General features: G+C 50.2%; 1 protein-coding gene and 1 long non-coding RNA gene across 4 annotated transcripts in view; one reads left to right on the top strand and one right to left on the bottom strand.

Moving 5' to 3' along the window:
- Positions 1-26,758, top strand: LOC102458787 (uncharacterized). Of its 2 annotated transcripts, none has more exons than XR_012902902.2 (3): positions 1-350; positions 3,166-3,249; positions 24,231-26,758. It is a non-coding gene; the product is annotated as an uncharacterized LOC102458787 (long non-coding RNA). The 2 variants fall into 2 exon arrangements; XR_012902903.2 differs by having other exon boundaries at positions 3-340.
- RD3 (RD3 regulator of GUCY2D) overlaps positions 5,552-27,415 on the bottom strand; it is a 39,522-nt gene continuing 17,658 nt past the window's right edge. Inside the window, exons 2-4 of one of the 2 annotated variants that reach the window (XM_075925135.2) lie at positions 23,349-23,407; positions 21,630-21,944; positions 5,553-7,959 (exon numbers count right to left, since the gene is read on the bottom strand). In XM_075925135.2, coding sequence (XP_075781250.2) covers positions 7,662-7,959; positions 21,630-21,925 — 594 coding nt within the window. In that variant the 5' untranslated portion in view covers positions 21,926-21,944; positions 23,349-23,407 and the 3' untranslated portion in view covers positions 5,553-7,661. Of the gene's footprint in view, positions 7,960-21,629; positions 21,945-23,348; positions 23,408-27,415 lie in introns of those variants that run through there. The other variant, XM_075925137.2, reaches the window with a different exon arrangement.

The raw sequence follows: 27,415 nt of genomic DNA on the forward strand, positions 1-27,415 counted from the left end.
TGAGCAGGCTCATCTGGCATGGGCAGCGAGTTCTATGGCCGTCCCCTTCCCGGCCCCGGCCCGTCCCTGCCGTGTGCAGCGCTCAGTCGGCTCCCCCTTGCCTGCACACGCCAGGGAAGGACCGGGCTGGGGACGGCCATGGAACTCGCCGCCCATGCTAGCGTTCGGTCAGCTCCCCCTTGCCTGCGCACGCTGCGCAGGGTTTGCAGGTGACCGGGGAGACGCCCGGGCGTGACGTGACGTCACGGCCCGGGAATTTAAAAGTGCGGTGCCGGCCTAGCTGTGGTTCGGAGTTTGGGGACTGAGCACAGATTCCGGCCCCGCAAGCGGAAAGCAGAACGTACGTCAGGGTACGGAGGAAACCAGGTGGAAGGGGTGGGAGAGGAAGGAGCTTGGGGGGAGGGGAGGCGCTTGTGTGAGGTGGAAGGGAGAGGGAAGAGACAAATGCCAGGGGCCCAAGTGCAGTCAATGAGGGAAAGGGCAGAAGGGGAGGTGTCAGTGGGAGGCGGACAGGGTGAGGTTGTGAGAGGAGAGGGGAAGGGCTTTGGGGGCTAGAGGAGGGAGAAGGGGAGGTGCTGGGAGAAGGCTTGAAAGAAGGTGAATGTGAGAAAGGTGGGGATGGAGCAAGTTGTGTGTGAGGGCACAGAGGGGCAGGAGGGAATGGGGCAGAGAGTGGTGAGGGAATGGGCATTATCAGGGAGAAAGGGGGCAGGGGCAGCAAGGGAAGGGGGAGTCACCAAGAGGGTGCAGGGCCAAGAGAAGGTGAAGGTGCTAGGTGATTCTGGGGGTGAAGCAGAAGGGCAGACCCCTGCAGGGGAGGGACTAGCACCAGAGGAGAGAGGCAGGGCAGGTGTGTAGAGGGAGGTGTTAGGATAGGGGATGAGGAGAGGTAACTCACCTAATCAGAGTGGGGCTACTGGAGAAGTGGGCACAGGAGGGAGAGAAGGGCTGCTGGAGGGGGTGAGGTCAGGAAGGCTGAGGGCAGTGAGAAGGGCAGAAGTCAGAATAGCAGAGAAGGGTGAGGAATTTGGGGGGCAGCAGGCACCAGGGGAGATGATGGAACAAGGAGAGGAGACATGGCAGCAGAGAGTAAAGGGAAAGGTTTAAAAATATTTAGTAACTTGGCATGTTGCCCACAGCCAGTTTGTTTGTGACCTGCTGTGTGGTTTGGGTTTATATGGGGATCAACACGTGTCTGGCAAATGGGAGCTAAAACAAAAAAGTAGTCAGTGTAATGATCTTCTTCTGATATGCATTTTAGTAGTTAAATTCTTGGACTGTCATTGCTCATGAAAAGTGCTGTCACATGGGTAGAAATCGGGTAAATATTGCATTTTATTAATATCAGCAGAACTGACTTAAATGGGGCCTGTGTGTTGCATAGTCTTGCTTTAATCTTTGTATTCATGCCTGTCAGTGTGAGAGAAGCTATTTGTATATATTTGCTTGCATATGCAACCACACTTAAGTTGAGGCCCTCAGCATGTTCTGTAAGTATCAGTGTGGCCCCTGGGGCCTCCAAAGTTGAGTTGCCCTAGCTTATCCCTGACAGGTGTCGATCTAACCTGGTCTTTGCAGAATCTCCATCACTGGAGATATTTATCTCCCTAGGCAATTTATTCCAGTCTTTAACCACCGTGACAGGCAGGAAGTTTTTCCTAATGTCCAAACTAAACTCCCTTGCTATAATTTAAGGCCATTGCTTCTCATCCTAACCTCAGAGGACAAGGAGAACAATTTTTCTTCCTCCTCTTTATGATACTCTTTTAGATACTTGAAAGGTGCTCTCATGTTCCTTTTCGGTCTTCTCTTTTCCAAGGTAAACAAGGCCAATTCCTTCAGCCTTGCCTCATATCTCATGTTCTCTAGAACTTTCATCATTTGTGTTGATCTTCTCTGGACTTTCTCCATGTTTCCTGAAATGTGGCGCCCAGAACTGAACATGATACTCTAGCTGGGACGTGAGACTGGGCGGGTTAACTTCAATCCTCCTGTTTATTCTTTTCCTAAGCCAGGAGTGCACAGTAGTTCGGATGGGGGCTCTGCAGGAAGGCAGCCCGCACTGCCCCCTGCCTGAAACCTTGTGCAGGTGTTAAACAGCTGTCCAGCCCATCCTAGAGGTGACTGCATTTCAGTGTGCCTGAAGCAATACAGCACCAGCAATGGACAGGAGAATGGCTCCTGGGCATGGCTTGCTCATGACGGCTTCAGTCCCATTGGATGGGCCTCAGCCTCTTTTCTTCCCCTCCCCTGCTTTGCAATGGGGCTGTAGACTCTGGGGGGAGAGGGGTGGAGGCAGAGAGGTGTCTGCCTGCAGCAGATGTAGACATGTCTCTGTATTAATCATTCTCTCATTGAGGTTTTTAGCTTTGTAGTGAGTCCTTTTACATGGAAACTTTGTATTCAGTCTTAGTAGTATAGTTCTTAGGACAAGTGAGGCAGAGACTGTCCCTGTGGGGTGAATGAGGTGGGAATGGATAAGGTGAGCACCTCTTTGCAACTGCCCAGGTTGGAGAGGGGATGGAAGCCAGATCCAAGATCAATGAGACCTGGGAAGTGGGCCCATTGAAAGGAGAAATGGACCTGTGGATGCTTTGGGGGTCAGCAGCAAGGGCCTGCTTTGGGAAGCCCCCTCTTTGGAGGTGAATATGGCAGCATTGAGACACCACCCAGAAGCAGGCGCCACAGACACTAACTGCAGATTCATGGGACGGCTCTCTCAGATCTTGCACATGCATAAGATGATAGATCTGGGGGGGGGGGGGCAGTGGCGTAGCGAGGGGGCCAGAGGGGTCAGTTGCCCCTGGGCACCACACTAGGGAGGCTCCAACTTAATCCCATTCTGCTCCCCCCGTTATCCCTTCAGCTTGTGCTCCTACTCCGCCTGCCACCTGCAGCTGGAGTCCCTTCCCTGCCTCCCTGCTCTGAGCCCGACCCTCCTCCATCTCCATTGGAGGGTTAGTGCATGCAGGAGCCTGGCCCCAAACTGTAGGGGGTGGGGGAAGATGCAGTAAAGTTCCCTTCAGCTGTGTACCAGGTTCGGGGCCGTGCCACATGGCGGCGAGGGGGCGCAAATTTTTCCTTTGCCTCCGGGCGCATAACATCCTCGCTACGCCTCTGCCTTCTTTCTCACAAATCCATCACATATTGCATTGATACACCCAGGACTGAAGATGCCAGTACAGAATATGCAAGTGTCTACAAAATGACTACAGTGCCAGAGGATGTGATCCAAGAGTATTTAATACAGTAAGTGGTTTTGCTAATACATAGTAAAGTTAATCATATTTTTTTTTAAGTGTTTGGATTAGTGCTATTCTCCTGGGTATTCTTGCTCACATTCTACACATATAAGAGAGCTAAGACCAAGCTAATTCTGGCTTTTTTTTTTAAGCTTTACATTTTGATGACAGAACACACACCATCACATGTGATTACTCAGAGTACCAAGTTGCTCTGATTGTCAGATTTTCAGCTCTGTCTCTCTGACCCTGAGTGGAAGTAGCCCAGCTCAAGCTAGATCTCATGTTTGGAAGCTCTGAGTTTAACACAACCAGAGCCTTAGTGTGTTCTCTCTCTGTCTCTCTCTGTTTCTCTCTCTGTCTCTCGGCCACATGCCTAACTGGATACTAGAATTTCCAGCATTATGCAAAAGTGGGCATCTAGCCACAGTACTCATTCCAGGACAGTTCATGCACAGCTGATGCTGGTGTTGTTCCAATATGCATTTGGGCAGCTGCTGAAGATTTGGTCCATGGCCTTGGTTTCTGTTGCCCTCTGCTTTTAGCCCATGCTTTGGAATGTTACATTTACACTTTGGGCAAAGCTTTGGCATGCAGCTTGCTGGTGTAGGCAGAGCAGACAAATGGAGGCTCCTGGAGCCTCCATTTGTCTGCTGCATGCACCAAGCAACTTGACTGACTCTGGGCATGGGTTTGACAGACCAGACCCTATTTGTGCAGAGCAGTCAGGAAGATAGCCATTGTCCAAAGGCTGCCCATTCTGCCCTGGACTGTTGCTGGTTGGCTGAGGTGCTTCTCCTCTGCCTCCTCGACTTCCTCCTCACCATCTGGGCCCATGAGAGAAAACAGTCTCTGTGACCAGTGTAGGTTTCAGATAAGTTGCCCCTTCTCAACAGACAGCATGGCAAGGTTAGAGCCAGAACTTTGGCAGAGCACAAGAGTTTCCTGACATGAGGGAAGGGGGGGGGGGGTGTGGGTGTGTGTGTGTGTGTGTGTGTGTGTGTGTGTGTGTGCGCGCGCGCCACAGCACTAACCTAATTCTATGCCCTAGCAGTCAGACCTAGCATAGCACAGTTCTCCACCCTGGGCCATTCCAGCCCCTGAATAGCTAAAAAACAGCCTGTGAAACTTACTCTACAGCTAGTAAGAGCTACTTTTAATAATATCCACACATGCTAACTGCTCGACCCACATCTTAGGCTATGTCCACACTAGAAGCACTTTATTGGTATAGAAATACCAGTCTACTATGCCAGCAAAGGTCTCCTAGTGTGGGGGGCAGCTTCAACAGGAAAGCTGCACTTTAAACCACCCCCCATGAACAAAACAAGTTATTCTGGTACTAACGTTAGCAGAGTACAAAATATTCCTTAAGAAAAATTCAGGTTTCTGCTTCATTTGTTCCTGTCAACGATTGACTAAAGCCAGTGAAAAGAGCTGCACGTGCCCTTGCTGTATGCACACATGACCCTATTAACCTGGCTTAAGCTGTGCCTGTTTGTGCCTATGGCTAAAATGCTTTATAGCTCAGTGTAAACCTTCTAATGGGTAGATTATTTCCCCAGGACTCCTCTATGTAAGGGCCACTCCACTCATCCTTCAAAGTGGTAGGATCCACTGCTTCTGAAGCAGTTCCCCCCCCCCCCCCCCCCCCCCCCCCCCGTCCTGTAATGCAGGGGGCCTTCAGAGCTAGTCCAGGGTTCTATATTTGTACAGGAAGAAGTTGAGCAAGGAGCATGAGTGTTGTAATGGTAAAGCTCCCTGATTTAACTGTATTACCTTCTCCAGGACACCCACAAGGTGCTGCCTACTCCAGAGAAGGAGTTCTGCAGCTGTGTGCCAGTACAGGAAACCCCACTGCCAAGGCATGGGATGGAAGGCAAACCAAGAGTCGGGGCCCTTGTGTGAATATAACCTTCACCTCCAGATAATATTTGCAGATTACAGTAAACTTCCGATAATCTGGCACCTTTAGGACCCAGGGGGTGCTGGATTATCAGATATGCCGGACTATCAGAAGGGGGGGCTACGAGGGGTCTGGAGTGGGGTGGGAGGGGATGCCACCCTAGACCCCTCATAGCCCCCCCTTACGATAGTCAGGCTCTGCCCCAGGAGTCCCTGATTCAGCCGCTGCTGGTCAGTTTCAGCAGCAGCTGAATCGGGGATGCCTGCAATAGAGCAGCTGGGGTGCTGCCGGGTTGGTCCCGCAGCGCCAAGGGGCAGTGCTACGGCACCGACCCAGCAGCACCCCAGCTGCTCTTGGGGACGCTTGGGACAGAGCAGCTGGAGTGCTGCCGGGTTGGTCCCGCAGTGCCAAAGGACGGCGCTGCGGGACCAACCCGGTAGCACTCCAGCTGCTCTGCTCCCAGCTTCCCCGATTCAGCTGCTGGTCAGTTTCAGCAGCAGCTGAATGGGGGAAGCCTGTCCGGCTGCCCCAGCACTTCCGGGTTCCTGATGGTGCCGGACCATCAGGAGTCCCGGAGCATTTGATGCTGGACTAATGGAGTCTTACCGTAGTAGGTTCTGGGAATGGGACAAACCCTCCTTCCAGCATGCTGATATGGGTCAAACTGCTGTAGGCAAAACTTGCAGGGTCTCTCATGTCCTTCCCTAGGAGTTTCCCCACTGGCTGAAGACACTCCCCCCTCCCCCTCCCCCCCAAGGTGGTCAGAGTTGGAATGATGCATCATCAGAGACTTTTCAGACAGCAGAGCAAGTCATTCCATTAGGAGGTCTCCCTATTGATGGCAGGTTAGGGTCCACCAAAAATCTTCATTGGCATTTTCCTGTATCTTCCATCAGCCTATTTTAGAACCTCTGTTTTGCTATAGTTTGTGAGATTTTTATTTCTCCTTGAAAAGATTTAGTGCCTTAATGGACATCAACCCGTGACACACAGAAATGCTCTCTTCTTAATATCCCAAACAAAAAGATTAGAAATGCATCTACATTCTTTCCCCACAGCAGAAATAAATCACATCAGCAATTTGCTGGAACGACCTCTAACGTATCCTTACCTGTGAACACTTCTTCCCTTCACCCTTCCTCCCTGGTTATACACTCCAGTAATCTGCTTTCAGATTTTGCCTTGCCAGTCATTTCAATGCATTTACTTATTAAATGGAATATGAGCTGCAGCACTTACTGGAATTGCCTGGGAGTCTCAATATGAGACAGTTTTGATCCAGCTGAGTTTTAATATAAGATTATAAACACAGGTATCTTCTTTCAACAAAAATGAAAATTAAAGGGGACTCAGTCTTTTAATGGCACCTCATACGTGCCATAGCTTCATAGGTATGCAGTATCTACATGTGCCAGAGCCCATGTTTATGCACACAGACAGCATGTGTCTGAAAAGCTGGTAGTTAGACATATGACTGGTCTGCTTGCGCAAAAAAAGTGTGAATGCAAAAAAAGAGCATCCCCAATTCTATGTAAAAATTGACTGCTATGGAAAATGTGACTCTCCGGCTACGTCTAGACTGGCAAGTTTTCTGCTTTTGCGGAAACTTGCCAGCTGTCTACACTGGCTGCTCGAATTTCTGCAAGAACACTGACAATCTAATGTAAGATTGTCAGTGTTCTTGTGGAAATGCTATGCTGCTCCTGTTTGGGCAAAAGCCCTCTTGCACAAATGCTTTTGCGCAAGAGGGCCAGTGTAGACAACACAGTATTGTTTTGTGTGAAAGAGCCCCGATGGCGAAAATGGCAATCGGGGCTTTCTTGCACAAAACTGTGTCTAGATTGGCACGGACGCTTTTCCGCAAAAAGTGCTTTTCCATTAAAAGCATTTGTGGAAAATCATGCCAGTCTAGACATAGCCTCCATGTCTAGGAGGTTTGTTATCTATTTTTCATTGGGACAAACTATTTTACAATCAAATGGATGGAAATATGCTGGAATCAGTGTTGATTTAAGAGGCTGTTCTACAGCACAGAGATGAACAAGAGTTTAATGTCTGTCTCAAAGATCTAAAACAGAGACCTTAACTTGGTGAGTCAGATCCTCCAAGTCCTACTAATGGATGTAGCCCCACTGAGTTAAATGGGGATTACTCATGTGAACAATCATGGGACTGGATGAACTGCATTTGCAGACCGCCAGATGGGAGGGTGGTGGTAATGCACTATGCACAATTGTTTTCCAACAAGCAGAAACAATAAAACTGAAATAAGAACTATCCACTGACCATCAACTTACTGTAAATCACTAAATTATGGTCAAAGCTAACATGGTAAGTGAAACAAGACTAAGTGCCTCAGCATCTGTCACTACAGCCACAGCTATATAAGAGAGACAGAGGCACACAGAGCATACTGGGATGAAAGTGAAATAACACATGGCTAGATGATGGCTAACATTCTTTAAAAAAACAAACTAGCTCTCTCTCAAATCTCATTCTGGTTATTAATAGAATCAGTAATCCTTGGCACTCCTAAACTCCGGCATACTCCAGACTCGCCTGGTTGGTTCACTGTCTCGGTCCACATCCTCTGAAATGGTCTTGATGTTGCTGCTGAATGGGGAAATCCTGGCCCGGGATTTAAATGTAATGAGAGAGAGGCTGGTTTTGTGCTTTGTGTTCCATTGCCTAGCAAGCTTCTTGGCCTCTTCTTCCTCTTTGATTTTCTCAGTGGCTTCCTGCAGGACAGAGCGGAAGAGACGGGCAACTTCTTGTACCTCTGGCTCATATTCAGCAATAAGTTGTCGTAATCTGAAAGTACAATCAATGCACAACTTTAATTTTAAAAAAGCTGAGCATCAGTCCACTGTTTGATACAGAAATTCAACTCCCATTGAGAATGGATTTGGTCACTTTTTGGCACTTTAACTTGGGGATATTTCATAAGCCCACAATGTATGATAAGACAGTTGTTAGTCCAGATACATTTAGTACAATGCCGGTCTGTGCTGCAAATCAGGGTGTATCTAAATGTTTTCAGGGAGGATCTCAAAGTTGTTTATAGACACTAATGAATTTAGCTTCATTACATTACTGGAGAATGAAAAGTATTATTTCATTTGCATGCTGAGAAGCAGAGTGATTTATTGAAGGCCACCAGTAAATCAGTGGGGGCATGTCTACACTACAAAGTTAGTTCGAACTAACGGATGTTAGTTCGAACTAACTTTCATAGCCGCTACACGAGCGCTCTGTTACTTCGAATTAAATTCGAACTAACGGAGCGCTTAGTTCGAACTAGGTAATCCTCATTCCACGAGGATTAAGCCTAGTTCGAATTTACTAGTTCGAATTAAGGGCTGTGTAGACCCTTATTCGAACTAGTGGGAGGCTAGCCCTCCCCAGGTTTCCCTGGTGGCCACTCTGGCCAACACCAGGGAAACTCTATTGCCCCCATCCCGGTACCGGACCCCTTAAAGGGGCACGGGCTGGCTACGGTGCCCGTGCCAGGTGCAAGCCTGCCAGCACCCAGCCAGCAGACCCTGCACCTGGCACAGATCGAGCCATCCACCCGATGCCCCCCAGCCCTCCCCCTCTTCCCGGGACCAGGCTGGCGGCTCCTGGGAGTTTGCCCGGGACCACAAGAGGCGGGCACTTGCCTGGGCTAGTGCGGACATCGTGGACCTCGTCCACGATCTCTGCACTAGGCACAGGAAAGTGGCCGTCTAGGGCAGGAGAGCTGCCAGCCTGGACACCCAGGAGCAGGAGTGCATGAAAATCAGAGTGGTCCAGTGAGACCCCTGTGCCATCCGTCTCCAGCGTTCCACAAACCTTGGGCAGGGACACCACTCCTACCCCCTGGCTAATACCACTCCATGGACCCAACCTCCATGACTTGATCTCACTTCCCTTTAAACTCTGTTCTAGTTCTAGCCTTCACAGCCTCCTGCAGCAAGGAGTTCCACAGGTTGACTCTTTGCTTTGTGAAGAACAACTTTCTCTTACTAGTTTGAAGCCTGCTACCCATTCCTTTCCTCTGGTGTCCTCTAGTCCTTCTTTATGGGAACTAATGAAGAACTTTTCTGTATGCACCCTCTCCACCCAACTCCTGCTTTTAGAGACCTCTATCCTGTCCCCCCTCCATCTCCTCTTTTCTAAGCTGAAAAGTCCCAGTCTCTTTAGCCTCTCTTCATATGGGACCTGTTCCCAACCCCTGATCATTTTAGTTGCCCTCCCCTCTCCCAGCCCCTCTCTTCCCCTCTCCCACCTGCTTTTCCCAGTCTCCCCCAGTTTTGTTCAACAAAGACAGATTCTGTTTTTGAACACAATTGTCCTTTATTTTGTACATCAAGAAGAGGGGCTAGGGAAGGGTAAGTGGAAGGAGGTGAGGGAGGAATGGGGCACGAGCCCTCGATGGGGAGGACTGGGCTGGCTCTGCGGGCTTTTGGGGTGGAAGCTCTCCTGCAGCCCCCCCGATTGCCCCCTCTCCCCAGATGGCAGCCTGTGGCAAGTGCAGTCTGGCTGATGGCCGAGTGCTGTGATGTGCCCAGTGTGGGTACTCTGGGCACTCCAAGCCAGGACTGCTTTGCAAGCGGGGCACCCCTGAGAACTGTCTGTCCGGGGTGGGTGTCGGGATCCTTTAAGCGCAGCCCTCGGCTAGCCTGAGACAGCATCTCCATGCTCTAAGTCCTCCTCTGATGCCCTGCTGGCACTGCTTCTGGCCATCCTTAAGCCTGGTTCAGGGTCCACTTAATGTGGACATGCTAGTTCGAATTAGCAAAACGCTAATTCGAACTAGTTTTTTAGTCTGGATCCGTTAGTTAATTCGAACTAAGCTAATTCGAACTAAGTTAGTTCGAATTAACGTTGTAGTGTAGACGTATCTTGGCAGAACTAACTTGTAAACAAAATCTTACCATTAGGCTCTGCTCCCACCTGCACTTGGGAAGCATGCAGTTCCATTCACCAGGCTCATACTGATAGCATTTAATTAGAATATATATGCAAACGAATTACACCATAAACAACAAAGATAAAATGTTTAATTCTGAGAGCTGCATGTATTTCATAATCAAAACTTAAAGCATTTGTAGATCCTTCTATATAATTTAATAGTGGTGAAAGCAATAGACTTCTATGGAAATAACATGTGATTTTGCAGAAATTGTCCTGAATACATAAAGAATGGAGTGCTTTCTATAGGTTTTTTTAACTATCCTATGAAATGTACCAGGGAATTATCTTTTCTATATAATTGTATAAGCTGACTTTAAAATTTTATAGAAAGATTATCATTTCCTTGTATGCCAAAGGACTTTTTCATGTGGGATAAAGTAAATCCACATGCAAATTACAGCTATTTGATATTTATTGTGCAAGAATATCATTGTAATGTATGACAATGGTGAATGACACTGAATATGTTTTAATAATCATTTTACCCTGACAATTCTATGAGCACTGTCCAGTGCTACCTGGTGCTAAGTGCATTCAACTTCAATGAAAGCTAGTAGGAGTTGAAGATGCTGTGAATCTTTCAAGAGTGAGCCTTCAGTGTCTGATCCAAAGCCCATTAAAGTTGATGGAAAATCTCCCATTGACCTCAGTGAGCAGTTCCTTAACATAATAAAGGCCTTAGAACTTTGACCATTGGAGGGTCTAAGAACCCATTCATACTCTTAGTTGGACTGAGAGGGTCTGACTCCACCAATCGTAAAGACATGAATATTTAGGATGTACATAAGCTGCACATTCTTTTACCAATTAGAATAATAGGCTGAACTGACTCAGATATAGAGACTGAACAAATGGGGTAGGAGTCATGTTTACAGATTAATGTGTAATGCTGTTAATTGATAGAGCCAATTACTGAGAAAGTATCACTCAGGCTGAGTTCTTGTCTATTTGCAAGGTGCAATTAGCAAATGGTTTTACTTCATTCACTCTATTATAGTTAGAAACTTCTAAAGATGGGACTATCCAAAAATGAGGTTCTTTCCACACCAATGAAATCTCAGCAGGCATGAAAAATGCCCTCAAGGGATCTTTCACCTTACAAGAATGAGTTCAGTGCTACATTCCTGTGTTAGTACTCACACCTCAGCTTAGTAAAACTGAAATAATTTTCTGACTCAGGCTAACTATTCACCATCCTAGCAGTCTTTTGGACAGTCTTTTCACTTCTGACTTTTCATGATCAATGGCTATAGCATTTGAATAGGAGTATGTTTCAATTAACAGAACCCTCTCCTCCAAGTCTCAGATTCTTTCCACCTCACCTCCAATTTAATTGTGTTGCTTTTTGGCTCCCTAGGACAAGTTAATTATTTTCTATGCTTTTTTACATTAAGGTAACTTGGAACTCAGGCAAAACTCTGTAGGAGTGTAGGACCACTTCATAATCTTTCCAAATGTTGTTTGAACAGTTAGCTAACTACTGTAAAGCCCTTTAGATAAAAGGGTTATATAAAAAACATGTCTGGACAAGCGATTTCCATTAAGTTCTAGCAGTAGTTTCTCCCCAGCAGCTGCAGCCCTGAAGCTGGGAAAAGTTTGCCTCTTTCTCTGGCAGCCACAGCCCTGCATGTTTCAATTTCCTCCCACACTCTATTCTCACCCCACTATCCCCCACAAACCTTTTATATTCCTCACCACATTCAACCCTGAAGACACCACTTCTCATTATATGTGCGTCTTCTCAAGGGTCCAACACCAAATTAGTGGAGCCATGCCTGCGCAGCTCCACTAATTAGGTGGGTGTCCCTTCATATTCTCATGTATAGCCATCCAGGTGCACACTTTGGAGGGGACAATCCATGGACAACCTGAATGGAGCTAATGAACCACTGGTAGTTCATGGGCCACAGCTTGAACTTCTGGTCTCTATAATTAGTCTTGCCATAAGTGCTGGGGACTTGACTGGAACAACTCCTCCCTGATCAATTCCTTCCCCTCCCACCAGTGCCTCCTGCCAGCTGATGATCCCACCAATCAGTGCCCTCCTTATCCTCCCAGTGCCTCCTGCTCAGTACAGTCAACTATTCTGCCACATGCAGCAGGCACTGGAGAGGAGGAGAGAGGGTGGGCATGCTTGGCTAAGAAGCAGAACAGAGTGGGAAGAGATGGGTATGAGTGCCTGGGGAAGGGATAATGAGGGTATGGGAAGAAGCATTGTGGGGACTTGGGAAAAGGGATGGAGTGAGGGTAGGGCATGGGACAGTCTGAGGTTGAGGACACACACACACACACACACACACACACATATCAACACCTACCCATTCCAGACAGTGACATCTGAGAAACAGTACCTGATGTGGGAAACCACTACCATACACACAATTTATTAATTATAAGGCAGTCATGTGAGGGACCGCACAGAAAGTTACAAATTCCGTGCTCAGTCCTGCATAGTCTACTCAGCACAATCCCATTGGTTGGGGAGCACCACGTTCCCCCTCCTCTCAAGCTCATAGTTATTAATAGACACACATGGCCCCTGCAGCCTGTGCAAGGGCAGGGCCGACAGGAAGGCTGCCTCAGAAATGTGCTGAGCTGCTGGCCAGGAGTCACTCCAGCTCTTTCCTCCCCCATCCTTCTGCCCCCCACTCCTACCTCCTATCCCTTATAACCCAAACCTCTGTCCTATACTGCACCCATACACCCTCCCAGAACCTGCACCCAAGTCCCCTGCTCCATGTCACAACCCCCTCCTGCTCTAGGTCACATCCCAAACCCCTGTACCCCAGTCCAGTGCCCAGATCACAACACTCCCTTCTGAACCCTAATCTCTTACCCCAAGCTCCGTTCTGCACCCAACCTTCATCCCCTCTCTAAAATCTTGGAAGAGTGCAGCCCTCGACCACTTTCCAAAATCATGGAGTGGCCCTCCCCATAAAAAAAATATTGCCCATCCCTGATATAGATTGTAGCTCTTTAGGACAGGATGCAGCTGCTTACTCAGCTCTTTTGGGCCATGGGGATGGTTAGGCTATACTGCTCGTTCAATGCTTCGGGGTGAGTCGGGGGTGTGTGTGCTCCCCAGCAACCCTAGACTCGGGGCCAGGAAGCAGGGGGCAGCGGCCACAAAATGAGGAACTGGGAGCCAGCAGCTACAATAGGGGATGTTGGAGCTGGTGGGCACAGAAGGGACAGGGCTTCAGGTGGAAGGGGCAATCTCCCCACCACCCATGGTTCTGGGTCTGAACAGTTCTGCATTCAAAGGAGTATTACTTGTAAAACCCTGCAGCGGGCAAATCTGGCCATTTTTGGTTTAAGCTATCCATAAATCCTTGACTCTGTCATCACCTGGGAGCCCTGCAAGGGAACAGAGAAGTCTAACAATCTCTCCAGCATCTTCTCCACCCTGGGAAGGCAAGAGCTTTCTCCAGTCTCCTTGTACTGTAGAAAGTATCCATGAGCAGGAGACCCCTTTGGGCTGCAGAAGAAGGGCTCAGGGTGAGCTGTGGCTCAGTTCCTTGCATTGTTGTCACTGGTGGCTGGAGAGAGGGAAACAGGAGAGAAATGATCCCCTTTGGCCATATGTTCAGTGCCTGTGAAGCTGGGGCATTGCTACAGGTGGGTCTGAGTGAACCCATGGCCCACCCTCTTAGCATCCAGGCCCACTCAAATTGGGGCAAGAGCCTTTGAATCCACAGGCTGGGACCCCTGACTCCAGCTGGGTATCTGTTAGCCTGGCTGCATGGCTCTCTGTGATCACCACATACTGCTACCCCAGGGTATGTCTACATTACCACCCTAGTTCGAACTAGGGTGGTAATATAGGCAACCGGAGTTGTAAATGAAGCCCGGGATTTGAATTTCCCGGGCTTCATTTGCATAAAGCTGGGCGCTGCCATTTTTAAATGTCCGCTAGTGCATTATGCATTTGCTTTATGCAAATGAAGCCTGGGAAATTCAAATCCCGGGCTTCATTTGCAACTCCGGTTGCCTACATTACCACCCTAGTTTGAACTAGGGTGGTAGTGTAGACATATCCCCAATCTCCAGCCCCAGCACCACGAATGGGGAAGGCCAGGGCCTCGTCTGGGCAGGGATAGTGTTGGGGTCAAACCAGTGTGTTACAGCCAGGCTGGCAGACACCAAGCTGGGTTGGGAGGGGTAGGTGGAGCTTAAGTTTCAGTGGGGCCCGTCTGTTCCCCACACATGCAACCCAGAGCCCGTCTGCCCTGGGTTCCTGCTGAGCAGTAAGAGGGATAGGAGGAAGCATGTCCCCCATCCCTTCTGACCCCTCTTACCAGGGCACCAGATCCATCCTGCACCACCACCTCCCCTTTCTGCCCCTTTCCCCAGGACACTGGATTCCTTCTGCCCCTCTCCCATCTCCACAGGGCACCAGTTTCCTCCTGCACATATGATCCTTTTTGACCCCGATCGCCTACCCCGCATCACTGCCTGCTCATGTGAAAGCTGGGCCCACCGACTTTTCCTGCCCTAACTACACTGCTATAAAAGGATATATGCTCCCCCCAGAATCTTTTGTTTCCTGATCAAAGCAATGGCAAAATGTATCCTTAATAGGGATGTAAAATCCCATTTAATTGGTTAACCATTTAAATGTGAAGTTCAACCACTCAACCAATTGAGGGGCAGTGGTGGCGCGGCGGGGTTCCCCCGCTTCCTGCACCCCTGTAGTGGCACAAACAGAGTCCACCAGCCACTAGAATAGAGGGAGTTTATTGCTTCTCCAGGATACAGCATAGATGTAATCTGGTTACAGGAGAGGCCTAGAATGCCTCAGTCCCCCTTGAGATGGGGGAGACTGGGTCCCTAAATCCCAGCTGTTGCTTAGGCTGCTTCCTCCATGATTCCAGACAGAACTAAAAAAATATCCCTTCCAGCCCTGCCCCCCTGCCAGGGGCTGGCCTCCCTTCCTTCCTTTGTCTCCCTGGGAGGCAACTGGTCTGACAGGTTGGGAGCCCCTTGCATAATGACTCATCCCCTATCCTGCTGGACCGTGCTACAAACAGCCGTCAGCGGAGGTCACCCATAGCCCACCACCCAGCATAGCAACCAGCCAGGTACCAACACTACATCGCACCTGTCCCCCCCGCCCCCAAGAGCGAACTGAGCAGGGCCACTGGGGAGGTTCAGGCCCCTTGCTACGGGACAGCGCGTCGGCGATGATGTTGGCGTTCCCCTTAGTGTGGATCACTTCCATGTCGTAGTCCTGCAAGAGCAGGCTCCACCTCAGTAGCTTGGCGTTGGTCCCCTTCATCTGTAGCCAGGTCAGGGGGCAGTGGTCGCTGTACACCGTGAAACGCCGGTCAAACAGGTATGGCTGCAGCTTTTGCAGGGCCCACACCATTGCTAGGCATTCCCTCTCTACGGCCGCGTAGCTCCGCTCCCGGGGCAGCAGCTTCCTGCTCAGGTACATGACGGGGTGTTGTTCCCTCTTCTCGTCCATCTGCATCAGCACTTCCCCCAGCCTGGTGTCTGAGGCATCGGTAAACACGACACAGGGCTTGTGAAAGTCCGGGTTTACCAACACTGGGGCCTTGATCAGGGCTTCCTTCAGTGCACAGAGAGCTCTCTGGCACTGATCTGTCCAGACCACCCTGTCTGGCCTCCCCTTCCTGCACAGTTCCGTGATTGGGGCAGCGATGGAGCTGAAGTTGGGCACAAACCTCCAGTAGTACCCCGCCATCCCAATGAAAGCCTGGACCTGCTGCTTGATCTGGGGCACAGGCCAGTCTCTGATGGCCTCCACCTTGGCCGGCTCTGGCTTCAAGCAGCCACTCCCCACCTTATGGCCCAGGTAGGACACTTCGGCCATTCCAACCTTGCACTTCCCAGCCTTTACGGTCAGCCCAGCCTCCCACAGCCGATCCAGTACCTGGCTGACCTGGGCCATGTGGTCCTCCCAGGACTGGCTGAAAATACAGATATCATCTATGTACGCTAGGGTACAGTTCTCCATTCCCCGCAGCAGCTGGTCCACCAGATGCTGGAAGGTGGCCGGCGCCCCTTTGAGGCCGAAGGGCAGAACCAGGAACTCGGAGCCCCAGCGGGGTGATGAAAGCCGATTTTAGTCTGGCCTCCTGGTCTAGCAGCACCTGCCAGTAGCCCTTGGTGAGGTCCAGGGTGGTGAGGTAGCGAGCTCCCACCAGCTTGTCCAGGAGCTCATCGGGCCTTGGCATCGGGTAGGCGTCGGACACCGTGATGGCGTTGAGCTTCCGGTAGTCCATGCAGAACCAGATCGACCCGTCCTTCTTGGGAACCAGCACCACAGGAGAGGCCCTGGGGCTGGAGGACAGCTGGATCACCTCCAGGGCCAACATGTCCTGGACACCTCTCTCCAGGTCCTAGGCTGTTTTCCCCATGACCCTGAACAGGGAGCAGCACACCGGGGGGTGAGTGCCCGTCTCCACCCGGTGGACAGCCAGGTTGGTGAGACCAGGCTTATTGGAGAACAGCTGCTGGCGGGAGCACAGCACCTCCCTGATCTCAGCTGGGCCTGGGCGAGCTGGTCTGAGAGGGAAATTGACTCCAGCGAAGAGTCCTCTCTGGTCACAGGGAATAAGTCTACAGGGAATCCTACCCCTGCTCCTCCCAGGGCGCTCACACAGCCAGCACCAAGTTCTCCTGGCCCCAGTACGGCTTCATCATGTTCACGTGGTACACCCGCTGGCCACGTGTCCAGCCCGTCAACTCCACCACATAATTCACGTCACTCAGCTGCTAACAACCTTGAAGGGACCGTCCCAGGCGGCTTGCAGCTTGTTCTTCCGCACGGGGATTAGGACTATCACCTGGTCCCCGGCAGTGTAGGCACAGGCCCATGCATTGCGGTCGTACCAGACCACCTGCTTCCTCTGGGCCCTGCTCAGTTTCTCTCTGGCCAGGCCCATGAGCTCAGCAACTCTTTCCCGGAACTTCAGGACATATTCCACGACCGGCTCCCCCTCCGGGGGGGGGCCTTCCCCTCCCTCTCATCTCTCAGTAAGTCCAGGGGGCCCCTCACTCACCTCTCATATAACAGCTCAAACGGTGAGAACCCTGTCGACTCCTGGGGTATCTCCCTGTACACAAACAGCAGGTGATGTAGGTACCTGTTCCAGTCCTGCAGGTGTTTGTGCATAAAGGTCCTTAGCATCTGCTTCAGAGTCCCATTGAACTTGTCCACCAACCTGTTGGTCTGGGGGTGATATGCTGAGGCCCAGGTGTGCTGGACCCCACATTTCTCCCACAAGCATCGGAGCAGGGCCGACATGAAGTTGGATCCCTGGCCCATGAGAATCTCCTGGGGGAACCCCACCCTGCTGAAAATGGTCAGCAGTGCGTCTGCTACCGTGTCTGCCTCAATAGAGGGTAGGGCCATGGCCTTGGGATAGCGGGTGGCAAAGTCCACCACCACCAGAATGTATTTCTTCCCTGTCCAGGTCGCTCTGTTGAAAGGCCCCACAATATCTATCGCCATCTTCTGGAAAGGCTCCTCTATGATGGGCAGAGGTCTCAACGCAGCTTTCTTCCTATCTTGGGCCTTCCCCACCCGTTAGCAGGAGTCGCAGGACCAGCAATACCGCTGCATGGCCACAAATATCCCCGGCCAGTAGAAGTTTTGGAGCAGCCTCAGCCGCGTGCGCCGGATCCCCTGGTGTCCCGAGAAGGGGATGTCATGGGCCAGGTAAAGCAGCTTGTGGCAATACCTTTGGGGGAGCACCAGCTACCGCTGGAACCCCCACTCCCCTACCATCCCGGGGGGAAGCCATTCCCAGTACAGAAATCCCCTCTCCCACCAAAACTTCTCCTGGCAATCTCCCCCTAGGGGCTGAGCTGTGCCCAGGTTGGCCCGGTCCCTCAGGGCCTGCAAGGAGGGATCCGCCCACACCTCTGCCTGGAATTCAGCGGCTGGGGCTGGGACAGGGGCATGTTTCCCCCCACTGCCTAGGTCCGGCTCCGTCTGCTGTGACAGGGCCCCGGGCCCCCTGTTGGGGAATCTCCTCGAGTTCTAGGCTGCCAGCCCCTCGCAGGCTCTGGCTACGGGTGGTGACTAGGGTCCTGTGGGGTCCGTCTGGCCACTCCTCGGTCACCCCCCATCAGCACCTCTATGCTGTGTGGGTGCACCCCCATTTCCTTGGGGCCCTCCCTGGACTCCCATTTCAGATGCACCCTGGCTACGGGTACCTTAAATGGGGTCCCGTCTATGGCCCTCAGAGTCAGCTGTGTGTTGGGTAGCATATGGTCTGGGGCCACTGTGTCGGGTTGGGCCAGCGTCACCTCCACCCCCGTGTCCCAGAAACCTGTCGCCTTCCTACCATCCACCTCCAGGGGTATGAGGCAGTCGCTCCACAGGGGCTGCCCTGCCCCCACCCAGTACACAGAGAAATCTGCCTCCTGAGGGTCAGATCTCCCAGGGGAGGTGCACTGAGCATCCTTCCCCCCACTCTGAGCTGAGGTTTGCCTGCCAGCCCCTGCCTCTGGTGCAGCCTGCCCTTCCTCCAGCCCCAGCCAGTTAACCTTGGAAAGTCCCAGGTCATGGGACCTGTTCTTGTGCCTGGTGCATTGAGCCCTCTTGTGGCCTCGTTGCCCACAGCGATGGCAAGTTAGGTTCTGCGGGCCCTTCTGGGTCAGCTCTGCCCGGGCCCTGGCTGGTTTTCTGGGGCACCGATGACTGGTCCTGGTCCCTGGGGCTCACCTCGGAGGTGCCTCTCTCTGTCGCTCAGCCGAGAACCAGTCTCTGCCCGATTCCCTTTCTCTCCGGGACTCCCGTTCACATCCAGACCGGCTCTCTGTGAACTCGTCCGCCAGCCTCCCCGCTTCCTAGGGGTTCTCCAGACTTCGGTCTTTGAGCCACAGCCTCAGGCTGGGTGTGCATGCTTCATAGAACTGCTCCATCATGATCAGCTTGAGCAGTTCCTCTGCAGTCTGGGCTCCGATTCCAGATACCCACTTGCGGCAGTATTGCGCCAGGCGGGAGGCTATATCCACATAAGTCTCCTGTGGCCCCTTCTGCACCCCCTGGAACTTTTTCTTGTACATCTCAGGGGTCAGCCCGAACTTGTGCAGCAGGGCCTCCTGGACTCGATTGTAATCCCGTGGCTGTAGGCCCTCCAGCTGATTGAGCACTCCGGCAGCCTCCTGGTTCAGGGTGAGGATGAGCTCCTGTCAGCTGGGGGGACCTGTTGCAGTCCACAGGCCCTCTCAAAGGAGCTGAGGAACCCATCTATGATGCCCATGTCCTTCAGTTGGGCCACCACGAGCTTCTCCAAGTGTCTGGCAGCCCCGGGACCCCTTCCCATTCAGTGCAGCCAGGGCCCTACCGCTTCTCTGCTCTGCCATGGCCAACTGAAGCTGTCGCTGCCTCTCTCGGTCCTGGCGGTCCCTCTCTTGATGTTGGCGCTCCTTCTCTCGGTCCTCTACTTCCAATCCCTTCATCCGCAGCTGGATCTCCAGCCGCCACAGCTCTGCTGGGTTGGACCCTCCCCTGGGCGGACTATGGTTTGCAGGGTTCCCCTGGGAGGCTGTCCCGCCTCTCTGGTGGGATCCAGAGCTCCGCCCCCCTCGGAGCCTGACACGCTCCCAGGGGAGGTCTGGCTGTTCCCCACTGGGACAGGATCCCAGCCCTGTGACTGGTCATTCTCTTCCAGCCAGGCAATCAGCTGGGCCTTGGCTGGGTTCTGCACAGGCAAGCCCCTCTCTCTGCACAACTTCACCAGCTTTGCCTTCAGGAGTTGGGTGTAGGCCATCTCCTTGCTGGTCCCCTTGGTGCAGACTCACCAGTCTAGTGCTGCAGCACCCCACGATTCTCAGGAACTGCTTCGCTCTGTCTCCAGCACGCCTGGCTCTAAGCCCCTTCCTTCTACTGTGTCTTGACACTCGCTGCTGGAAGCTACATCCACAGGGCGCAGTGCATCCCACTACTGACACCACTGTGGCTGCGCATTGGGGTTCCCCTGTCACCTGCACCCCTATAGTGGCACAAACAGACTCTGCCAGCCAGTAGAATAGAGGGAATTTATTGCTTCTCCAGGATACAGCACAGCATAGATGTAATCTGGTTACAGGGGAGGCCTAGGATGCCTCAGCTCCCCTTGAGATAGGGGAGACTAGGCCATGGTGCTTAGGCTGCTTCCTTCATGATACCAGACAGAACTTAAAAAAAAATCCCTTCCAGCCCTGCCCCCCAGCCAGGGGCTGGCCTCCCCTCCTTCCTTTGTTTCTCTCCCTGGGAGGCAACTGGTCCGACAGGTTGGGAGCCCCTTGCATAATGACTCATCCCCTATCCTGCTAGGCTGTGCTACAAACAGCCGTCAGCGGAGGTCATCCACAGCCCACCACCCAGCATAGCAACCAGCAAGGTACCAACATTACATCATAGGGGCACTCCAGCCCAAGTGGGCTGGAGCACCCCTCCACTCCAGGCAAGCTGAGGTGGTACCGCCTGCGACAGGCAGAGGCTGCTTCAGCCTGGCTGGACCAGCCCCTGCATGCGCCCTTTCCTCCCCCCAGCTCGCCACAAACAGGGACTGGTCCAGACACCTGAGGTAGCTGCCCCCATCTGGTTAACCAGAACTGGTAAACATCACCTGATGCTTACCAGTTAACCTTTTACATGCCTAGTTTTTAAAAAACAAAAGTAGAGAGGCCTTATTCTCCTCTCATTTGAATCAGTTTTACTTCAGATTAAATGCATTACCCTCAATGGAGTCACCCCTAGTTACTTCAGGCCAACTGCATGGACTTCAGTGGAGTCACTCCTGATCTGCACTGCAGTAAATGCATGAAGAAACAGACCCCAGGCTTAATAGCCAGGGTAAATAATTCCATCTCTTCTTAAGCTGGATGCTCTATTACAAACTCAGATCTATTTAAGCCAATCTGAAATTATCCACATAATGTGACTGCCATGCTGTTGAGTCAGCTTGTTTCCCCCAGTCAGTGTCTGGACCAGCTGTTTGTCCCACACAGGCACAAACAGGGATCCTTGTAGCCTCCCACATAGTAGCTCTACCAAGTAAGCCTGTCTCAGCTGGAAGTTGCTTTTTACACTTCTTCTTTGCAGCAGAAAATGCCTTCATGTCTTACTCCTGTAATAATAACCTTTTACTCTCAACTCTTTGATCTCCCACAGTGTCCCATTCTGCTTCCATTTCAAATAAACAGTTGTGATAAATGACAAATACCATGGCAATCCTGCATGTAGTTTTCAAAAAACAAAGTTCTCATGATAATTAATAATAATACAAAATACTTAACGCTTCTGTAGCACCTTTCAACTGAGTATCTGAAAACACCAAATATTAACCCACTCTCATACTAACATTGCAAGGCAAATCTGTTTTACCTATGGAGAAAATGAGGCACAATATTTATTTGGCCAGTAGTCATAAGAGCAAGTGACTGTCATAGCCTGCATTCAAACACAGTTATGCCAACCCTCAGTCCTGTGCTCTAACGACTAGGAAATCTACCTGTGAGGGATATGCGGCAGCCCTGTGTCTACATAACTGTCTCCATTGTACCTGAGTATGACAGGCCCACAATAGGAGGGATGTATTTTGGTGCACATGTCCTCCAGCTGCAGCCGCTCTCCTGGTCTGATGTCATAGCTGTGCTTTGGGTAGTTAACCAGCCAGCCATAGTCCACACCTGTCTTTATTTTGCGATACTCATTCTCTCTCTCTCGTTGCTGTTTGTCTGCCTGCTTGATCTGCCAGCCTAGTTCCATCATTAGCGTTTCCACCACCATCTCTGAGGGATTCCTTCGGGAAATCTGGTTCTGGGGCTCATTCCATCTGAACCAGGAAGCCAGCGCCATGTTTCCCCAATCTTTCTACCTGTAAAGAAAAATACATTATTGTTATTGCTTTCTCTGCACACGCTGCACCTCTCCACTTTGGATTTTCCAGAACTCAGCACCCAGCAGCTCCTCACCCAGACCTGTAAGAGCTGCTGGGTGGTACTGAGCACTTTTGAAAATGTCACCAATAGGGGCCAGACTGTGCTTGGCCTATAAAGGTTTGCAGGAGAAGGAAAGTGCAAGGAGACATATGGCCCCCTCCACTATGCCCATTAGAAGGCCAGCCAGTCACACTCATGTCTACACTAGGGTGTTTTTTTTTTTTTTGCAGAAGAGGCAATACAAATGAAACATTCATTAGCATTTTCTCATGCTTCATTTGCATAATCTCTGCCAATGCTTTTTGCTCGAGGTTTTTGTGCAAAAACTATCAGTGTAGGTGGATCTGTTTTGTGCAAAAAAAACCCCTTTTGTGCAAGATCCTTATGCCTCATAAAGGAGGTATACAGATCTCGTGCATAAGGATTTTTTTGCACAAAATGGATCCATCTACACTGATAGTTTTTGCACAAAAACCTCGAGCAAAAAGCATCGGCAGAGATTATGCAAATGAAGCAAGAGAAAATGCTAATGAGTGCTTCATTCGCATTGCCTCTTCCACAAAAAAAAAAAAACCCTACTATAGACAGTATCTGATCTTAGAAGTGCACACACAGTACCTTCTCATCTCAGGGGTGATGCATGAAGGAGGGCACAAGTATGCATGTGCCCCCACCAAACACCTGGGCTGTCCCGGCTCTTTCCTGAGCTGGGGAGATCACATGGTCCCACTGTCCCATCTCACCCCTGCCTGCTCTATTCATTTAACATTGGAAAGATTATTGCACAAAAGGGAGCAGAGGCAGAACCAAAGCCTGAGCTTCCACTGCCAAACTCCTGCATATTTGAGAGCTGAGAAAGGGACTGTGCCCTACCGAACAATCCTTCCCTAACTCCCTATGGGATAGAATGGCTCCACACCACACCCAATCCACAGGTGGACCTTGAAAGTTCCTGCAGGTATCTTCCAGTAGAAATGGAGCTCTCAGGAAATGTTACAGAGTGGTGCACAGCGTCACTGGTGACAATGGAAAAAGATGTCAATTGCAATGATAGCTGACATCTGGCCAGCCGAGGACCTGAGGATAGGAAAGTGCTTTGCAAAAGTGGGTACATAATATGATCATTTCCATTTCCCAGATGGAGAAACTGGGGCACAGAAAGGCAAAATGTCCAAGGTCATAGAGTAAGTCGGTGGCAATGCTGGGACTCTCGCTCATGTTTTTAACACCATAATCATTATTATGAGTCCTTCCTACCAGTCATACCTTCCTGTTCTAGCAAAAGTCTCCACCTCAAGGGAAATTTGCACCAAAAGGAGGACAAGTTGAGTTAGCAATACCTTTCCTTAGAATTTCAGCTCACAGAGGTTGCTCCAATTTGCAGCCAGGGTCCCGAGTCCTGCAAGCAGATTAATACAGCATGCTGAACCAGCATATCCTGCACTCATTCTGGCCACACCCCCTTCTCAGCGCATTGTGGCCCTTAGTAGAGGTGCAGATTCAGCTACTTCCTGCTAATGAACACAGCACATTATTGTATCTGATGACATATCTTAGTGTCCTGTCCATGATGAATTCCTCCTAGTCAATGGCAATGCAGTATGAGCCAATGACTGGCGAACAGCTGGCACCCAGGACTCTTGTCAGAGTTTTCTTGGCTTGGATACTGAGTTGCAGCCTGGTCTTCGGCAACTCACTTAAACTTTGTGTGCATAGGAGTTTTGTGAGACCTGATAAAAATGGGGGGGGGGGAGTGTAATAGACTCCACTGCTTCTGTCAAATGAGTTCATAGAGGTACCAGAGGCTCCCTGCACCTCTCCACTCCCCACACAAAAGCTCTTCATGTGCTACCCTCCCATTCTCCTCTATTTTAGGGATCCCTTGTACTCTACCACCACCTCCTTTATGCCAAAGGTTCAGACATATTGGCATCAATGGGAGCTTGCTTGAGCAAGGACTACAGCATGATTTATCCAATTTTGTAGCACACATTCCATATGCTTTCAATAGGGCTTGTAGACCCCAATGTTCTTTTGAAAAATTTCACACCCCAATAGGAGGGATGTAGAGCAGGGAGATCACTTGTAATTTACATTGCTTTTTTTCTAACAAAGGGAAAATCCAGTCCAAGCATCTCATGTACAGCTATAGCCAATGCTGGTTGTCTCTAGGTGATTCCTTATTGCATGAAGCTGTTTTTCTATAATCTTTCTCTCTACAGTGGGAAAATAGCCATAGGCACTTGATGGAAATGAAAGCCACCCAGACCCTTTGCAACATGTGGAAGGAACACTGTGCTCCATTAATTGCAGATGCTGTTTTCAATTTAAAGCTCACACTGGGACTAATCAGTAAGTAACATGAAATATCTTTTCTATCAGGAAGGACACAAAGGAATTGGACTTGCAGTCAGATTGTAGGATGTGGGCAACCAAGAGAGCTCAGTGTGGCTCCCTTCTGGGGAAAAGGATTAACAGACACCTCAGCCATCTGTGTTAAATAGAAATAGTTCTGCATCTGGTTACAAATCCTTGTATTGGACAATAAGTCATATTTGCTGGTATTCAGAGTAGTCCATTCATGTTTCAGAGACCTGGCTTTGACCATGGTCATTTTATAAATTGGTAAAATATTAATAAATTAAAAATATTAAACCATTTATAAAAATCTCCACTCCAGTACTGTCGAGTTTCAGGAATTTTGCTTACTCAACTCTTTATTTCCCTTTGAAATATCACCTCCTCCTCAGAGTTGACCATATTTGACTCATAGACTTCAAGGTCAGAAGGGACCATTATGATCATCTAGTCTGACCCCCTGCACAGTGCAGGCCACAGAATCTCACCCACCCCTCCTAAAATAATCCCCTCACCTATATCTCAGATATTGAAGCCTTCAAATACTTTGAAGACCCCAAGATGCAGAGAATCCTCCAGCTGTGATCTGTACCCCATGCTACAGAGGAAGGCAAAAAACTTCCAGGGCCTCTGCCAATCTACCCTGGAGGAAAATTCCTTCCTGACCCCAAATATGGCGATCAGCTAAACCCTGAGCATGTGGGCAAGACTCACCAGCCAGACACCCAGAAAGTTCTCGATAGTAACTCCTATCATCCCTCCATTGACCTATTTCCCACCGATAATGAATGGTCAATTAGTTACCAAGATCATGTTATCTCGTCAAACCATCCCCTTCATAAACCCATCTAGTTTAATCTTGAAACCAGATAGATCTTTTGCCCCCACTACTTCCATTGGAAGGCAGTTCCAGAACTTCACTCCTCTAATGGTTAGAAATCTTCGTCTAATCTCAAGTCTAAACTTCCTACTAGCCATCTTATATCCATTTGTTCTTGTGTCCACATTGGTATTAAGCTTAAATAATTCCTCTCCCTCCCTGGTATTTATCCCTCTAATATATTTAAAGAGTGCAATCATGTCCCCCCTCAGCCTTCTTTTGGTTAAGGTAAACAAGCCAAGCTCCTTGAGTCTCCTTTCATAAGACAGGTTTTCCATTCCTCGGATCATCCTAGTGGCCCTCCTTTGTACCTGTTCCAGTTTGAATTCATCCTTAAACATGGGAGACCAGAACTGCACACAGTATTCCAAATGGGGTCTCACCAATGCCTTGTATAATGGCACTAACACCTCCTTATCCCTACTGGAAATACCTCGCCTAATACATCCCAAGCCCCTATTAGCCTTTTTCACGGCCATGTCACAATGGCGGCTCATAGTCATCCTATAATCAACCAGGACTCCAAGGTCCTTCTCCTCCTCCGTTACTTCCAACTGATGTGTCCCCAGCTTATAACTAAAATTCTTGTTATTAATCCCTAAATGCATAACCTTACACTTCTCACTATTAAATTTCATCCTATTGCTATCACTCCAATTTACAAGATCATCCAGATCTTCCTGTATGATATCCTGATCCTTTTCTGAATTGGCAATAGCTCCCAACTTTGTGTCATCCGCAAATTTTATCAGGACACTTCCACTTTGGTGCCAAGGTCAGCGATAAAAAGATTAAATAAAATTGGCCCCAAAACTGATCCCTGAGGAACTCCGCTAGTAACCTTCCTCCAACCTGACAGTTCACCTTTCAATATTACCCGCTCTAGTCTCCCCTTTAACCAGTTGCTTATCCACCTCTCAACTTTCATATTAATCCCTATCTGTTCCAATTTAACCAATAATTCCCCAGGTGATACTGTATCAAATGCCTTACTAAAGTCGAGGTAGATTAGATCCACTGCGTTTCCTTTATCTAAAAAATCTGTTACTTTCTCAAAAAAGGAGATCAGGTTGGTTTGGCACGATCTACCTTTTGTAAAACCATGTTGTAATTTGTCCCAATTGCCATTAGCCTCAATGTCTCTAACTACCTTCTCCTTCAAAATTTTTTCCAAGATCTTGCATACTACAGATGTCAAACTAACAGGCCTATAGTTACCTGGGCCGCTTTTTTTCCCTTTCTTAAAAATAGGAACTATATTAGCAATTCTCCAGTCAAATGATACAACCCCTGAGTTTAGAGATTTATTAAAAATTTTTGCTAATGGACTTGCAATTTCATGTGCCAGTTCCTTTAATATTCTTGGATGAAGATTATCTGGGCCCCCCGATTTACTCCCATTTGACACGAGATAGTATACAGGCAGTCCCCGGGTTACGTACAAGATAGGGACTATAGGTTTGTTCTTAAGTTGAATTTGTATGTAAGTCGGAACTGGCTCCAGATTGAGCTGCTGCCACTGAAACTGACCAGGGGCTGACTACAGGAAGCCGGAGGCAGAGTTGCTCTGCCCCCAGCTTCCTGGAATCAGCCTGATCAGTTTCAACAGCTGCTGAATCTGGAGCCTGGGACAGAACAGCTGGGGCGCTGCTCGGTAGGTTCCCACAGGACCAACCCGGCAGCACCCCAGCTTCTCTACCCAAGGCGTCCCACAACAAAAGCCTGATCTGCTGGGGGGGGGGGCGCATTAGCTGCGCCCCCTCCCCCCCCAGCAGATCAGGGAGACCCGAGCAAAGTCTCCTGGGGCAGGGGCTTCCTGTAGTCAGCCACTGGTCAGTTTCAGCAGCGGCTGACTTGGGGACGCCTGGGGCAGAGCAGCTGGGGTGCTGCCGGGTTGGTCCAGTAGCGCCCAGAGCGGTGCTACGGGACCAATGGGCAGCGCCCCAGCTGCTGTACCACAGGCATCCGGAGCAAAGCCGTGGAGCACGGGGGCAGCGGGACAGCCCAGACGCGCCGTGGCTGTCCTGCTGCCCTCGGGCTCCGCGGCTTTGCTCTGCTCGGCTTTGCTCTGCTGCCCTCGGGCTCCGCGGCTTTGCTCTGTAGACCAGGGGGACGGGGAGCAAAGCAGAGCAAAGCCGCGGAGCACGCGGGCAGCGGACAGCCCAGACG

This window comes from Pelodiscus sinensis, chromosome 3, assembly GCF_052426305.1.
Source record: "Pelodiscus sinensis isolate ZL-2025 chromosome 3, ASM5242630v1, whole genome shotgun sequence".
Classification (NCBI taxonomy): domain Eukaryota; kingdom Metazoa; phylum Chordata; order Testudines; family Trionychidae; genus Pelodiscus; species Pelodiscus sinensis.